This window comes from Prionailurus viverrinus, chromosome F2, assembly GCF_022837055.1.
Source record: "Prionailurus viverrinus isolate Anna chromosome F2, UM_Priviv_1.0, whole genome shotgun sequence".
Classification (NCBI taxonomy): Eukaryota; Metazoa; Chordata; class Mammalia; order Carnivora; family Felidae; genus Prionailurus; species Prionailurus viverrinus.
In genome coordinates, this window is record NC_062578.1 from 39,344,415 (window position 1) to 39,360,493 (window position 16,079).

Here is a 16,079-nt window from a genome sequence, read left to right on the forward strand (position 1 = left end):
ATTTAAGCAGGGCTGCATTAACAAAGTGAAAAAACAAGGGCAAAATGGGTTCAAATGGAGCATTTTACTCCTAGTTGGCTTTAACAAAGCTGAATAAGCCTTATTCTGACTTTTTATGTGCAAGACTTGATAAACTGAATGAGAAGGCACTCAATGATCAGCCAACGAGCATTGATGAATGGTCATTAAGACCCCCCTGCTCTTAGGGGAGACCCTTCCACAAAGTGGCACACCAGCTTGAAAGGGCGGACTCGCTAATGTCCAGATTTCTCCGCTTGCTTGTTCCACTTTCAATTTCAGACCACTGGCCACCAAATGAGGCTGACATATTGGAAAATAATGTTTTATGGGCGAGTGGTAAAAAATAAAATGGAGGCATTAGCTCTGCTTTCAAATTCAAATCTGCTAGTTTTGTCAGACCCCAAAGGTTTTGATTTTCCACCCAGCTGGAAGCTATTAGTGTTTTCTAAAGGCATCCCACTGACAGGGCAAACCTACCTAATGTGTGAGCTGTTGGGCTAAGGGAGATGGACCTCTCTTTTGGATGATTTCCTAACTTCTCATCACTTTGACAGTCAATTAAATAGATACAACACCTAATAAAAATGTACATTAATTTGTTTCTGCCACTGAAAGACACGTGAAACTGTATTAAATAAAAGCCATGGTAGATTGTCTTCTGACAAGGTAAAGCCAATTATACTCTGCAAGAAAGCCAACTGGTTTATGTCTGAGTTAGGCTACAACATAAGATATGGCCAGTGACAAAGAAACGAGTGGGGTGGGAAAAAAAAAATTAAGTTAAAAAGTTCGCTGAAGTATTCCATAAAGGTAAGAGGTTATCTGTCGCTTTAACTCCTTTTCTATAAACGTCTGTTGTAAACAACCAGGCACATTCACGCTATTTCCCTCAAATATTTCCTTTCGGGGAAATGACTGGCAAGCATTTGCGCCTCAACGTTCAGCCAGCCCACAGAAGGGCTCGCAAGAACTTCACTTAAATGACAAAGGAACAGGGGACATGACCACCATCTTAAGAATTGGAAGGGTGTGCAAACATCATGGGGTCAAGGGTGATTCAGGACTAAGAGGGCCTAAGTGCTAGCAGTAAGATGGAATCAAGCAAAAGAAAGCATGCTGGATGGAGGAAGCTTGTCTTAATAGGTGATTATAACAGACATCACAGAGGCAGAAAAGATTCACTGCCTGGATCATTTGCAACTAGATGTCAAAGCACCATACGACACAGTGTCCCATAGAGAACATGCTACATGGTCTGTTGAGAAATCCTCATCTACCAGGGCAAGTGGCAGGTGGAGAACTAGAAGTCATGACCCCTTCCCTTCACCTATGACATGTCAAACTCAAGGACTCAGGTCACTTTGAGTTTTGTTATCTCCATCAATGAGAATGAGTTAATAACGTGCCTTAGAACTGTAATCTGAACGCTCCAATCATAATGCATTTTTCTATAGCAACGATTTCCTGAACTGCTAAGCCAAACAGCCTCTATGATTTTTTTTCCCCCCGATCCTCAATGTCTACAGAATAAAATGTTCCTTATATCATTCCAACAATTTTTCAAGCAATGTATTGGACTCTGAACTCTGGGTGAAGTATTCTCTACATAGGAATGAAAAGATGTGTATTAGTAATTTGAGTATGTAGGGCACATGTATGTGTGCTTCTGCAAAAAGAAATCCGTTTAAGATATCACTTGCTAGAAATAAAGCAAGTTTATATTTGCAATTACTAGAAATTGTCTCTGACAGGGCCAACGCCTTTAAAACATCACAGTATATTGTAATTCTTTTCTACCAACAACTTTTGACTTTTGATGCCAAATATTCCAAAACGGTCTGAAAGGCTACAACAGATTTATTAGCATTTGCATTCCTTGGATGCTATATTATTTACATGCAAACCTCAAGCCCAACTAATACCGTTAAATACAAATTACTCCACAGGCACCAGCAAAGGGTTAAATCATTTTAAAATTTTTACAGGAAAACACTTCCTTGGTAATCCACAAGGCTGAACACTAGCTACATTAACTCTGTCTTTTCAAATCCGAGCGTTTTCATATAAAAGCAATCAATCTTAGCAAGTACACACTTGCGTGCAAACCTGCAAGTAAGTTACCACCTCTACTTTCCTCCTATTTTTTTTTTTTTTTTTAGCTACGCAAAGCACTCGGAGAATCTAGAAGACACCCCAACTGCCTATCCCTTATCCGTCTGAAAAGGACTGTAACACTATATGGAAAACCTTTGTTTCAATGTCACCACCTCCCCATCCTGACTAATGGCGAGTTAGTTTTGTTAAAACGCAAGGGTTCTGGCTTACGCTCCAGTGCACTTCCCCTCCTCCCAGCACCAGAGACAAAACCCGCCGCTCGGCTCCGTGCAGGCAGCCATCTGGACAGCTTTCCCTCAAAGCCCAGCCCACACCACACTGCAGGCAAAATCGGAGGGCTCGAGAGCTCTGTGGGGCTATTCATGACATACCAATTTCACATTTTCTGCTTGTACGCTTGCAACAATAAATGCTAATGAGGACTATGAATGACAATTTTAAAGACAATAAAAAGGTCTCCAAATCCCTTGCATATGGAGACACTGTTTTCAAAACTTCACCTTCTGTTACAGAGCTGTTAGAGTCGAAAGGAGAAAAAAAGAATAACCTAAGGAAAACAATAAGATGATCAAAGCACAACTGAATCCTTAAGATTTCCAAAGAAAGCAATCTGTGTAAGCCCAGGGAACAACAGATCTCACCACCCCCAGGAGCAGCCCTATGAATTTATGAGGCACCCTTAATCTCCACTACCTTTGCCTTCTGTACACATGCAGCTTAATAAAAGCAGTTCCTGTTAAATGCTTGACTTCTTTTTTTTTTTGGGAACCTGGGAATTCTAAGGGCAGCATTTGTCCAAAAATAATTATAATCATCATCATGATACTTTGGCATAATATTTAACATTCCACGTATCTTTAGATAAATGTAAGAGCAAACTGGTTCTCTTCTGATCACATCTCTTCTTAAAAACAATGCAATGATTCTGGATGGTGAAATTACAAATCATGCTTATTTTCCTTTTTTAAATGTTTCTGTTTTCCAAATCTTCTAAAATGAGCACATATTACATCTTGAATCAGAAAAAAAAAACCAATAAATATTACTTTCAGTGCAATGGAAGAACTGAACAAAAGGCAGGTAAGTGTTTTGACCTAGAAAGGAATTAAACCATTTTACACAACAAAAATAAAACAAAAGATTCATTTTCCTATAAATTGTATAAAGGGTATCCATTTCATTAACATGGATTAAGACACTTTCAACAAAATCCACCAGGTGGAGCAAATACACAGCAATAAAAAAAAGTCCCAGAATTTTTTTCATCACGTTCTTTTTTCACATGACTTTTTTTTTTTACCCCAACAAACTCTCCACTTCTTATCTCTCCACATTGCAAATTATCAAAATCTATGCACACACACACTAATTTGCCACATTTGTAAACAAATGCAAACGTACTCAAAAATGATTTTTTGCTACCGTGCATTCCATTACAAATTTTCATTCCCAAACCGCTTGATGTGTTCAAATATTACCCAGCGCAGTATATCTGCTTTTTCACCAAGGTACATTTTTTAATTAGTGTTTTACTCTGACCCTACTGGGTTTCATCATGCATCCTCCTTCCCCACACAAGACCAGGCAGAATAGAATTTAATGCTGTATATCCTGAAACCCACGAAACAGGAGCTAAAACCTATGAATCTCAGCTCAATTCCTTTACTCTGTCTGGAACTTTAACTTCTCACTGACTTTTTATAAGATTATTCCTAATTGCATGTACCGAAATCTTATTAAAATTTCGGGATACTGTGACTTTTTTTTATCCATTAGAGCAAAACGTCCTGTTTTCGTTCCTGACACAAGCCCACAGCTACTAAGAGAATATGGATTTTTTTTCCCCTTCTTTTTTCTAGAGTTATTCACCTCCTCCCAATTTCTTCTCCCACAGATCTATTTTTTTCCATGCCATTTCACTCCACACCTTCCAGAGCACACTCCACGCAAGGCACCAACCCCGCTTTCTTGTTCGCATTTTCTCCTGTGATTCCTGACGCCACCTGCAAAGCACAAGTCTTCTCCATTCACTTTTCGGAGTCCTCCAAGTTTTTCTCACATTATACACCCTCTGCTGCCAAGGCTTAATGCTGCAAATGGCACTAATGTTACTTGCATTTAAGAAAGCTCCAGTTGGATAGAACAACCAAAAAGTGACAGAGCTTGAAAGGAGGGGGCGCCCAGGGTCTGTCACGTGCAGGGGGACACGGGTTAGGAATGTGGAGTGTGGCTTAAAACGTATTTATATATTTTCTTTCTTCCTATTTACATTGACGTTGAAAAGAGAAATCCTCTGAAAGAAATGCACCAGGCGGATACATAAATAAACACGCACATGCCCAAGGATACACATAACACTTCCGAGAGAGCTGTCTATGCTGGTGCGTAACAGACCATGGTGATGCCAGCTCCCTCACAAGCCGCACGGGGCTAATCCAACGATTTAAATGATCAGATACTTTTCACTGGAGTGGTATACAAACACATAAAGGATGGGCACTATCTCCATAAATACAATGTGAAAAGAAAAAAAAAGTAGTTTTTAGAATCATTCCTACCCAACTCTTCCCTACAGAGTCCAATTCCTTTCCTCTTTGCAAAGAATGGAATCAATTCCCCGGAGCCACGGTCGTGCGCATGCACGGCCAAGATGTATCATTATGGCATGCATGTGAGTGCATCTTCTAAAGGGTAAATGCCCTTCAGTCTGCATGACAGAATCCGCATGAAGTAGTTGGAAAAACCAAATCACTGCATGTGCAGTCACACTCTCCCCTCCCTTTGCAGGAAACCACCCCCCCACCACCACCACCTTTGCTCCCCCACCCACCATGCGAACATTTCATCAGCCCACAACTGTGGATAAAGAACCTGCTGGATTTCCTCTTGGTGCGATAACATCTTGTTATACTCTAGGGATCTCCCAAATGCCTCCATCTCCAAGCATTCCTCAGAATATTTATCCTATATGATCCTCAAACTGGCCACACATCGCTGTCCAAATATTATTTCTCGCCACCCCCAGCTTCATCAAAGGGTGTGGCTCTTCCCACAGCAAATGTTCAAGTCCACATTCAAATTCCAAGGACAGGAAAAAAAAAAAACCCAACCTTAAAAGTTCTAGCACCTTCGCTTCAAGATGGACAATGCTCATGGACAGATGAAGATTCTAAAACTGCCTCATCAAAACAACCTCTGAACTACGAGTTCCACGCTGAGCTACGAGTGAGTCTGACCTAAAAAGGCAACACACGTAGGACAGCATATACCAGGAATCAGGAAAATAGGGACACGCTAACTAAGCCCAGTGCTCCACTGGTTAATAGCTGTCGCCGTTGACAGAGATCATGCTTCAGAGCAAGGCCAGAGGATGAAATGAAAGAGCCCAATTTTTAAATCCGTTAAAAAAAAAAATGAAGTGTATCTGTGGGTATAGCCCAGAAGGAGAGAGCAGGGACACAGCACTGGCAGGAACCTCAAATTCCTGACCAAACCCTCTTGCACACAATGCCTCCAGAAAGAAAGGAACCCAGGGCGGGAGCCAGCCTGACGCTGGCGGACAGACAGGGCTGGCCTTGCAGGATGTCAGAGCGCCAGGCGGCTTCGAGAGATACTGGGCTTTCACACACTCTCAGGCTGACTGTTTTGCTCTTCAGGTAATTAAACAAGGAAGCAGGGCTCGGGGTATGAGCCTGACCCTGAAGCTGTGGCTCCACGGTTCTGCATATCAACTTCCGCAAGAACTGCCCCGGGCATCAACACAACATTCGCCTCTCACTCTCTCTCGTTTCCTTCTCCACCTCTTCCTAAAGCTGACCCAGAAACAAATCCTCCCTACAAAAACATCCACAGAAAGGTCTGAGTCTATTTGTAATAAAAACCTCTGTGCTGTGGCTGTTCCCGGGCACTACCCCCCAAATTTTCAAAAGCAAAACAATTAACCGAAGGCAAGAACCTCATAAAAATTCATATACGGCACATCTATGCCAAACCCTGGTGTCTTAATGAAGATGGGTTATTCAAAGAAAATAAGACCCAAATAATAAGCCTGTTTTCCTTAGCATGTGTTGATTAAAGTGTAGATCTTCAAATTCTAAAAAGCTCCCCAAGAAATGATTTTGATAGTCCAGTTCACAAACTAAACAATTAACATTGTTATTTTCCAGTTTTGATAATGGACACTGTGGCAAAGTAAATACCACTTATGATGTGGGTTATTATGCTTCTTCAAAAATCTCACTGAAACAAAACTCTATTGGTGTACAAAGAAAGTCACCATGAAAACTCAGGGACATAAAAATTATCCCTTAAAAGAAACGAAAGTGGTACATTTATACATACACACACACACACACACACACACACACACACACACATACACACACACATTAAGCAATGATTAGAATCATATAAATAATATATTCTTCCTTCATCTCAAAATCCATAGAGTAAAATATTGGCTGAAAGAGACAGAGACCAAAGGAGAGAGGAATACAAAAGCGTGCCTGCTTGTCTGTGTTCAACACAAAGAACATTAAATGAAAACAACTGGCATGCTGCCAAATTCCTATAGAGGCAAAGAGATTCAAATAAATTGATTTCACGCATCACACTGACCTGGGATCAGTGTGCAGGCTGCAATAAGCTCAAAGCTCCATGTGGGGTAAAGCCCATTAATGCTATCAGACCCCTCGAACACGACCAAGAGAAACTAAAAATAAATGCAGACGCTCTCAAAGACCAGCAATTTTGCCTGAGAAAATCACTTTCCTCTTTTCCTAATAAAAATAACGGGATCTAAAGGTGTGCAGCACCATTTAAATTAACTTAAGAAAATCACCCTTTTTAAAAATACAAATGTAGCTCCTGAAACCCATATAATGCCTATAAATTGGAACTACATAAACATGCCGCCCCATGATATGAACACAGATACCACTCTGCAACAGAAGTTTCTTCTGTCATAATTGTCTCCCATGCTACTCCCCTTGCATCGTTAGACGGCCAGGAAATCGTTTTTATTTTTAATAGGACAAACACTGGACCCTTCTTAGTATTAGTATTTTCCTTCCATGGCTTCTAAGGGCAACCACTCCCTAGCTGTCCTAAACCCGCCCGCTCCTCACAAAGGCAAACATTACAGGAGTCTAGCTTCACATCACATTCTAGAGGACCAAGCCTTATGCTTATTTTGGGCATGCTTCAAAACATGGGGGAAACAGCAGTAGTTTGCCTTTACCAGCTTCTACCTAAACTGGTGGCTGTCCGCTCAGCTCAGCGTCATTCCCGTCCCCCCTACATCCCCCCCCCCCCCGCCCACCCTCACCCCCTCACCCCGCAGCAGGTCTCCTGGTGACAACCTGCCACCGCCTCCCCCCCCCCCCCCCCCCCACCAAACTCACTACACAGACCAGACTCTCTGGCGCCACCTCAGGCCGTTCTCACTTAGAGCCCCGACTGTTCAACTTCACATAGTTCTTTTCTTTTCCTGTCTCCAAATTACAACCCCAGGAACCCAATGGATTCCAGGTGTTTAAAAATTTAAAGCATATAATTTCTGTTCCTCTCTACTTCTTGAATCAACTTGAGTCTGAACCCCGTGTTTCTACACACCCATTACCTTTACAAAAAGGAAGAAGTGACTAGGAGTAAAATTTTCAATGCCACATGATAAAGAAAGAAAACCCAACGGATATCCCAACAGCTATAAAATCGGGCAACACGATATTGTATATATAAACATTGTGTGCGGGTGTGTGTGTGTGCGTGCATGTGTACACACATCATATTTTTAAGGATGTTTGCACACGCACACATATAGGAACAAAAGAACTCAGCATGGTGTTTGCTACCTGATGCTATAAATCCAGGATTTGCATAGTATAACAAACAACGTACATTAAGTCATTTTTAAATGTGTGTCTTTGTCATGCACTTTTGCTTTCAATATGGATCTTCCATGCTGCAATGGTTCACTGCCAGCAGGCCACAAACAGAGCCCGCATGCCCAGAGGAGAGTAAGATCGTACTGCGATGGGGGTGGGTAAAGGCCAAGACGCTATGGATCTGCCACATATGCTCAAGGGTTTAAATCCAATAGCCTTTTCCATTGGTAATCTGGATCTCAGATTATTTTGTCATATTATTAAGAGCCCCCATAGAGATATATAAGACAAAAAGCAGAGCTATATCCTCTTTTAAAACAAGTGCTTTCTGCTGATAGCAGATGAAAAGAAACACATTCTTAAGCAGTGGTTGTTGCTGTTGCTGCTGCTGCTGTTGTTGCTGTTGTTACTATTATTATTATTATTATTATTATTATTATTATTATTATCAGTTTCCTTTAAGATATTGACATCTTTCTAGTCTTGGACTTGAGAAGTCTAGTCAACCAAGATGCGAGTTCTCAAAGAATTAACTTTTAGTAACAATAGCACATGAGGTAAGAAGGTAGAAACAGAGGTGAGCGATGTCTCAACTACTTAATAAAGCTGAATTCCTTGCCTTCTCTCTCACTATTGGAAAACATCATCATGAGATGAAGAAGGGGGAACAAAAGTAGAAAACTACTAGTTTTAGTAGAAACGAAATCACAATTTAGGCTACCTCAAAGGATTCTGCAATTATACGGAAAATTATTTCATTTTCTGTGGTCTTTCAAAAACACAAACACCCTCATTTGCCAACGCCTTCTTGGAAACTTACAGAACAAGCCAATAAGTATTTGTAGCAATTGCAAGAGTAGATACTGTGGGGTGGGCACCAGCAGCGATGTTTCCAGAACCATGGCCACAGATGGTAAATATTTTGCTACCCCTCTTTCCATGTAGTCAGGCAGGCAGTCAAAGACTTTCAAAACTCCCTTCCCAATGACTAGAGTGCCAACCAGTATTACACGACATTTGTGTTAACTCTCAACTTTTCCTGGCACGGCTCATCCTTATTCATCTGTGCTTCTGCACAAGTCCACTAAACCTAAAACTGAGCTGGCTACAGGAGGCATCAACTCTCTGGAACCCATAATTCAGGGTCCTCCTTCATTTTGAAATGTTGCAGGCTTTAAGAGGTCTCTTGCCAAATGGTAACATACGCAGTTTATATTTGCCGTTTTCCTAAAGTTAGATTTTTTTGTTTTGTTTTTTTTAATGTGCCTACGAAGATGAATTCTGCTTAGGAAGTAACATTCACCTAAAAGTTAAAAAAAAAAAATCCGGATCAATTAGAAGAAATAATAAATTGAAAGCACTTTTTTCCCTCTTTAGTCAACAAACTGTTTTAGAAAAACACCATCTCAAGTTACAATAAACACAGAAATCATGGCATAGCTTTTACTCTTTAACTCCAAGTATTGCTCAGCTTATAACAGATGTATTATGAAACATGGCAAGAAGCACTGCAACAAGGAGAGGGTGGGAAAAAAATTTGGTACTTGATCATTTGAGATCTTCAGACCCAAAGCTATCAAACAAAGGTTCCCACAGCCAGGCTGATTGATCCCCGCCCAATCCCATACCCAAAGACGTGAAAAACAATTTTTTTTAAATATATAACACAAATTCTTTATTGACAGGCACCAGAGGAAAGAAGAAGAAAAAACAAACCTTCACAATTATAATTTATAGGGAAAATATAAGAGTGATTTTTTTTTCTTTTTTTTTTTTTTTTTTTTGGTAAGTAAATGGCAAAATCAAAATATTTGTCTGTTCCTTACCTTGACAATATTCAAAGTTCCCTTTTTTCCGGCAGTCACCTATTACTAAACTCAGTGCTCTCCAAGTGTTTCTTTTGACAGATATCATTCTCCACCAATCGCTCTGCTAATTTCCTCTCTCCTTTTCGGACTGGGACAGATATTATGTTCACCAGCCCAGAGATCAATCTTTTCTATTGACGACAACAAAGGGGAAAGAAAACGCATATATCACAACCAGTCTGAAGTATCACACCCGTCCACTTAAACGATAATACTACATACCAGTTTTGTTTTGTTTGTATTAAGAAACAGATACAAGCTCTTCTAAATTTTAGAAGTGTCCAAAAACAAGTTCCATTTTCTCAGTTCCTGTAATGACATGTTCTAAGAGACTCTTAAAACTCCAGTCATCTGACTCAAAGCTGGATGCCTTCTCAACCTGGCAACTCCTCTTCCTTTGACTGGTTTAAAACATATGTACATCAATACCTTAAAACAATGTGTTCGATTTTTACCTTGTTCAATAAAAAATTAAATAATTTGTCATTGATCATGGTTTCTTTAGAAAATGTTTTGAAACATTACGTGTTTATTTTATTTTATAGAATAGTACATGCAAATTAAATTCTATTTCAAAACAAAGTGGTGTCCACGTTGTTTCACTGTTCTGAAATTTAAACACTGCCATTATTTGCTCAAATAGTTTTAAACAGCTGATAATAATCACAAGTAACCTGTAGTTTTAAAATATTAGTAACAACAATTATTGGTGAACCACTTTACCAAATCAACCAACTCCTACTACTTTTTTTCTCTAAAGTAATCCAAATTCTCTCATTTTTCCAGCTAGATTTGGCAGCTTTAGAATTCATTCATTTATCCATTCTCAAATACTTATTGACTGCCTATTACTCGCCCATTCTTACTACAGCCACTATGTGTAGAAAAAAGTATCGCTCTTTAATTCTTATAATTTATGAACTATATAACTCAAGCACAATCATATGCACAAAAGGGAGGAACTCAGTAAATGCAAAGGAATAAAGATTTATAAAAGCAGTCTCAAAAAGTATTACTAAGGCCATTGCTATTATTTTTTTAAGAAACCAAAGTACTCCCTAGTAATTAAAACTGGTGAATATAATCTGACGTATATAAACAAGCAGATTCCATTAAAAACAATCAATACCCTTGATAGGTGACATTATGACTCTATCATGCAATCAGTTGTTTTTTATTCCTTATGGTAAAAATTAAATAACATTCAGGAAAATTACAGTACTAGGTATTTTTTCGTTGAAAATTGCCTGGAGACTCAGCAAAGATCAGTAAAAACACCCAGCCGATACTTGGAAACATTTAGCTTACCATGCAACCTAACAAATCATAAAGCAAAATTTTCAATAAGAAAATGACCGGAATACATAGATACATGTACGCATATGTAAATGGTCCCATTCCGGGGGTGGAATGGGGTGCAAGGAGGGGAGACCGGAAGTAAATACATCTAGATGTTAAGTAACTGTTCCTAGAAGATGGAGATATGGGTAAGTTTCTACCCAATCCTATTTCCAATGTTTCCATACTAAGGTAAGAATATTTTATAAATAGAGATTAGACAAACATTATGGGGGAAGAGAAGAAAATGGCTACTTTTCTTAGATTCAATCATGATGTTGATATTTTATAATATTTTGTGCTTCAGCAAACACTGACTAAAGTCATCAGAGGAACTGATAAGAGTGGATTGTACCTGTGTGGGCCATAGTTCATAATCTCCACTGGACAAATGAAAGAGGCAAAGCACCTATAAACCCTCTGGAGTCTGAGTCTATTTCTTCCTTCTTGTGACTGCTAAATAGTGATAGCTACGTTTATTAACAAAAATGGTGTCGTAGATCGCAGTGTTGAGGCACATAAGATTACTGTGTGGACAAACTTTCTTTAAAAGATCATTTCTCAGTCACAAATGATTCCCTTCCCCTAGGTAGAATATACTGTGTCACTTTTTAGCTTGTGTCTATTTTAGTCAGAGTATTCTGAAGTGAATGGAGGCAAGTTGGCAGGAAGATAGTGTTACAAAATACTTTAAATGTGCAGCGTGTTTATAAATTCTCAAATGTTAACATGGCATAGAAATACACATTCAAATAATATACAGCGTATACCTAAAGTTACCCGTGAGGATTTTCCCCACTAAACTAGTTTCCATATGAAACACTGTATCAAAATCAACAGAATAATTTTTTTAAAAAGCTAATGTTTACATTTTTTAAAATAATGACTTTGGAGTATTATGTTCGGGCTTTATGCATCCAACACATTAAATGGTCTTCCAAAATGAAATAATAATATAAGTAATGGCACTGAACATGATTAAATATACATCCAGATATCTGTGATACATATGCCACACTAAAGACTGTATCACCTGCGAATCAGAGGAAAATTTCTTTATCTTTAATCATTGCTTTGTTCAGATCCTCAGCTTTCAAATGTGTTATACATCATTACGAGGGGAACATACACTGAGAAAAGTTTAAAAGCTAAGCTCCACCAAGAGTAGAATGCCTCAAACAATTTGTAGTTCTACAAGAGTGTTATTAAAAAGGCTCAACATGTTGTATTACCATGGAAATTGTGGAAAACATACATTCCCAAACAAATATTACTTTTTCTCAATGGTATGAAGTAATGAAAACCACATGTGTAAATCTACGATCCGTGCAGTAGTTCAAGCTGCAGCTAATAGAAAATACAGAAAGTGAACTCTGCTATATAAAGGATTCTTGTTACAGAAATATAATGCGAAAACCAGATGCAGACAGAAAACCTTAATCACAGATGGGAATGTAATCACTGGCATACAGAATACTTTTTTGATCAATCTTAACCATATGCGCAATGTATTTATTTTCTAAGGAATGCAATAACTTGAGAGAACCTTCTATTTGAATTCAGTTAACCTCATATTTATAATGCTTTTATCTTACTCCCCCATCCCTTCAGCGTGTACACCGAGCCAAGGTTTTAAAAGGAAGAGTTGCTAGCCTTGGCAAATCATTCTTGTATCAGTTTATCTTTCAAAAATTTAATAGGATGTAAAGACTACAACACATCAGAATCAACCTCAAAAGAGACCAAGTGCAGTTCTCCATTACGGTGCTTCTCAGTCACTGCCAGGAATCCCTTCACTGCCTAAATACATTTCTCTAGAGAATTATATCAACGTTTGGGGTCATTTTTCCTTTAGTAAATAATATGCGTATAGTTATTCCACAAATGAACCTTTTTAAACACACTTCTCTATCAACCTGGCTTGAGTCAGACCTTAACTTTTCTCTTTCCTTTCATAAAAAGATTTTATAATAATAAAGACCGTCCGTTCGCATTAATAAAAACACCATTAGTTTTGTATTCCAAGGGGAATTATCACAAAAGGAACCTGTTCTATCATATCTGACTTAATTATCACCTTAATAAGTACAGTCCCTGACACTGGATGGGAGCTTACCTTTGTCAAAGCCTCCATGATCTCATTTGCAGGACAAATCCTCCTATAACCCCCTAATCTGAAGTGGTCAACCAAGCACCGTGCATGCTGCACTTCAGGACGACGCTCAGTGTCCAACAGGAAGTGATTGGGACATTATGTTATTTGAGTGTCGTTCATCACAGCACCAGCTTTCCTTAAGCTTCCATGACAAACTCATGCAGATTCTCCTCCTCTGTCCTAACTACTCATCCCCTGAGACACATGTAGAAAAACATAGTCCTTAGTCTTGTGCCATTCTGCTACTCAAGACCCTCCATAATTTGGCACTAACCCTACACCTTTCAGCCCCTGTTCCGACCATGCCCTGTAAGGGTGGAGCTCTTTCTGGGGTAACCCCCCCATATAATCCATTGTCTCATCTTTATGGCTTTGTCCATCGACCTCAGGCCTCATTCCAGAGATTGTTGCATATGCCCGGCTCCTTCAAAGACTAAGGTTTCATTCAAGTACAACCTTCTCAGAGATGATTTTCCAACCACCCAGAATAAAGTCTCAACAATACCACCAGCACCCTCATTATCCTCTCCAACCCTGATTTTCAATTGCCATCACTGCATTTAACACTATGTGGAATAATTTTATTAACATCTTTATTACTTGTCTCCCTCCCCCATTCCAAACTATAAGTTCTCGGAAAGCGGTGGCCTTGTGTGTTTTGCTCATTGCTCTTTCTCCCATACTTAAAACTGTACTTGGCACATAGTAGTAGCCCAAATAAAAAGAATGAAACAAATGAAATCCCCCTACTGAAATGCTATAAAGCCCAATTCAATTCCTGTGGCCTTCATCAACCTTTTCCTGACCACTCCTGGACCTATGATCACCTTCTTTCCTTTAACCGTAAGGGCATTTATGATCTATATTGGCTGGGCAACCTTTGCCTGCCATTGTTCACCTGAGCCCATTCCCACCAGTACTACACGTACATAGGCCTAGATGGGAAACACCCAGGGCATCCTGGGCTGTGAGGCCACACACTGAGCAGTAGGACACCATGATTAAGAACTTCAGCCTAAGTCCATACAAGCTCTAGGAGTAAATACACTCTAGCAGTTTTTACACATAGACTTAGCTCCCAACTGTGTTTACCAACTGAGTTTCCTGCTACTAGAAAGAGCTCTCACCTTATTCTCTCTTGATGCCTTCAAACCCACCCTGATGGACTTTACTCATTCTATCACAAGGGCCACGAGGGAAGGGGGCTGTGTTTACTCAAGTCTTCATACCCAGCGCCTAGCACAGTGCCTGGCTCACAGAAAGTGTTCACTCAGCATTGCCTGAGTGAGCAAAGGAATAAATGATGATCAAATACTATCTCGTCTATCTTCAAGCCCTTTTTCTTATATTGTGATAAAGGATTATTTTTAAATCCTTCAAATATTATTTTACAACATATATTAACCAGAAGGCAGGAGACTAAGCTATGATTTATTTTTTATTTATTTTTTTATTTTTTTAACTTTTACTTACTTTGAGAGACAGATGCAGAGTATGACAGGGGGAGTGGCAGAGAGAGAGAGGGAGATACAGAATCTAAAGCAGGCTCCAGGCTCCAAGCTGTCAGTACAGAGCCTGAAGCGGGGCTCGAACTCACAAACTGCAACATCATGACCTGAGCTGAAGTTGGCCGCTTAACCGGCTGAGCCACCCAGGCACCCCAGCTATGATTATTTTTAGTCAAATCGATAATGCAGGATGACCCACAAGTTAACGAACAAGGCAATTTTAAATAGCAGGAAGCTCTCAAATATCTCCTGTGTTACAGATTTAATTTCATTTTCAATAAAACAAAATATCCTAAAATGACTGTGGCCTACACACGCTGACCACCTGGAAGCCCATTGCATGCGTGCTCTGGTGGCCTGGACTCTCAGCTTTTACACTTATCCGCTATTTGACCTTGAACGTGTCACTTAACCTCTCCAAGCTTCAGATGTAAATCTCTAAAGTGGGATAGTAATATCTAACTTACCAGGATGATACGAAGGTAAGAGAGAATACTAGAAAGTGCCTATCTTGGCCTCCCTAGTGCAAGCACTGTTTGATCTCATGTGCTCAGATCCCATCATTTGATAGTAGAAAGCTGGTATTACCTATTTTAATACGATGGTTTCAAGCATTAGGTCACTACTCAAATATGATCTAGTTCGACCATAAGTTTTCCTTTCTGAAAGTCACTACTGTACGAATAGTGATAAAAATATTTATGATCAGTCAACAGTTCCAAAATATGTGGAATTAAACCGCAGATCCTAAAACATTTTACAGTGAAAAATAAAAAATACCACAAACTAATATTTTTAATTTTTTTTTTTTTTTTTTACTCATCTAATTTCATCTGTGGAAGATCATCTCTGGGGGATAAGAGGAGAGAGAACCAATTACTTCCAAAGACTGGTTTCTCCAAATAAAGGCATCTGTTCCATGCTGGCAACTTTCACGTGAAAGAAAAACAAAACTCTGAAAAGTATCTGCACTCACGGTAGATGGTCACACACCTCGAAAAGGAGATCTACAAGAGTCCGGCTGCAAACGGGATCTGCTTGCTGCTGTTCCTCATCAGCTAACATCTCCCTCCCCTCCTTCTCTCTCTTTCCTGCCTCCCCATGCCCCACCTCAGAAACTTACAAAACAGTGGTATTTGTTACACTCTAAACAGTAACTTTTCTAAGAGCAGTCCTAAATCTTGATAAT

At 39.4% G+C, this 16,079-nt stretch overlaps 1 protein-coding gene across 4 annotated transcripts in view; it reads right to left on the minus strand.

The window, feature by feature from the left end:
* The window catches only part of RUNX1T1 (RUNX1 partner transcriptional co-repressor 1), a 142,737-nt gene that overhangs the window by 106,114 nt on the left and 20,544 nt on the right, over positions 1-16,079 (minus strand). For 3 of the 4 annotated variants that reach the window (XM_047842259.1, XM_047842253.1, XM_047842254.1), the window contains exon 2: positions 9,848-10,020. The exons of the other annotated variant lie outside the window; for it this stretch is intronic. In XM_047842259.1, coding sequence (XP_047698215.1) covers positions 9,848-9,935 — 88 coding nt within the window. In that variant the 5' untranslated portion in view covers positions 9,936-10,020. The remainder of the gene's footprint in view (positions 1-9,847; positions 10,021-16,079) is intronic. 4 annotated transcript variants of the gene reach the window in all.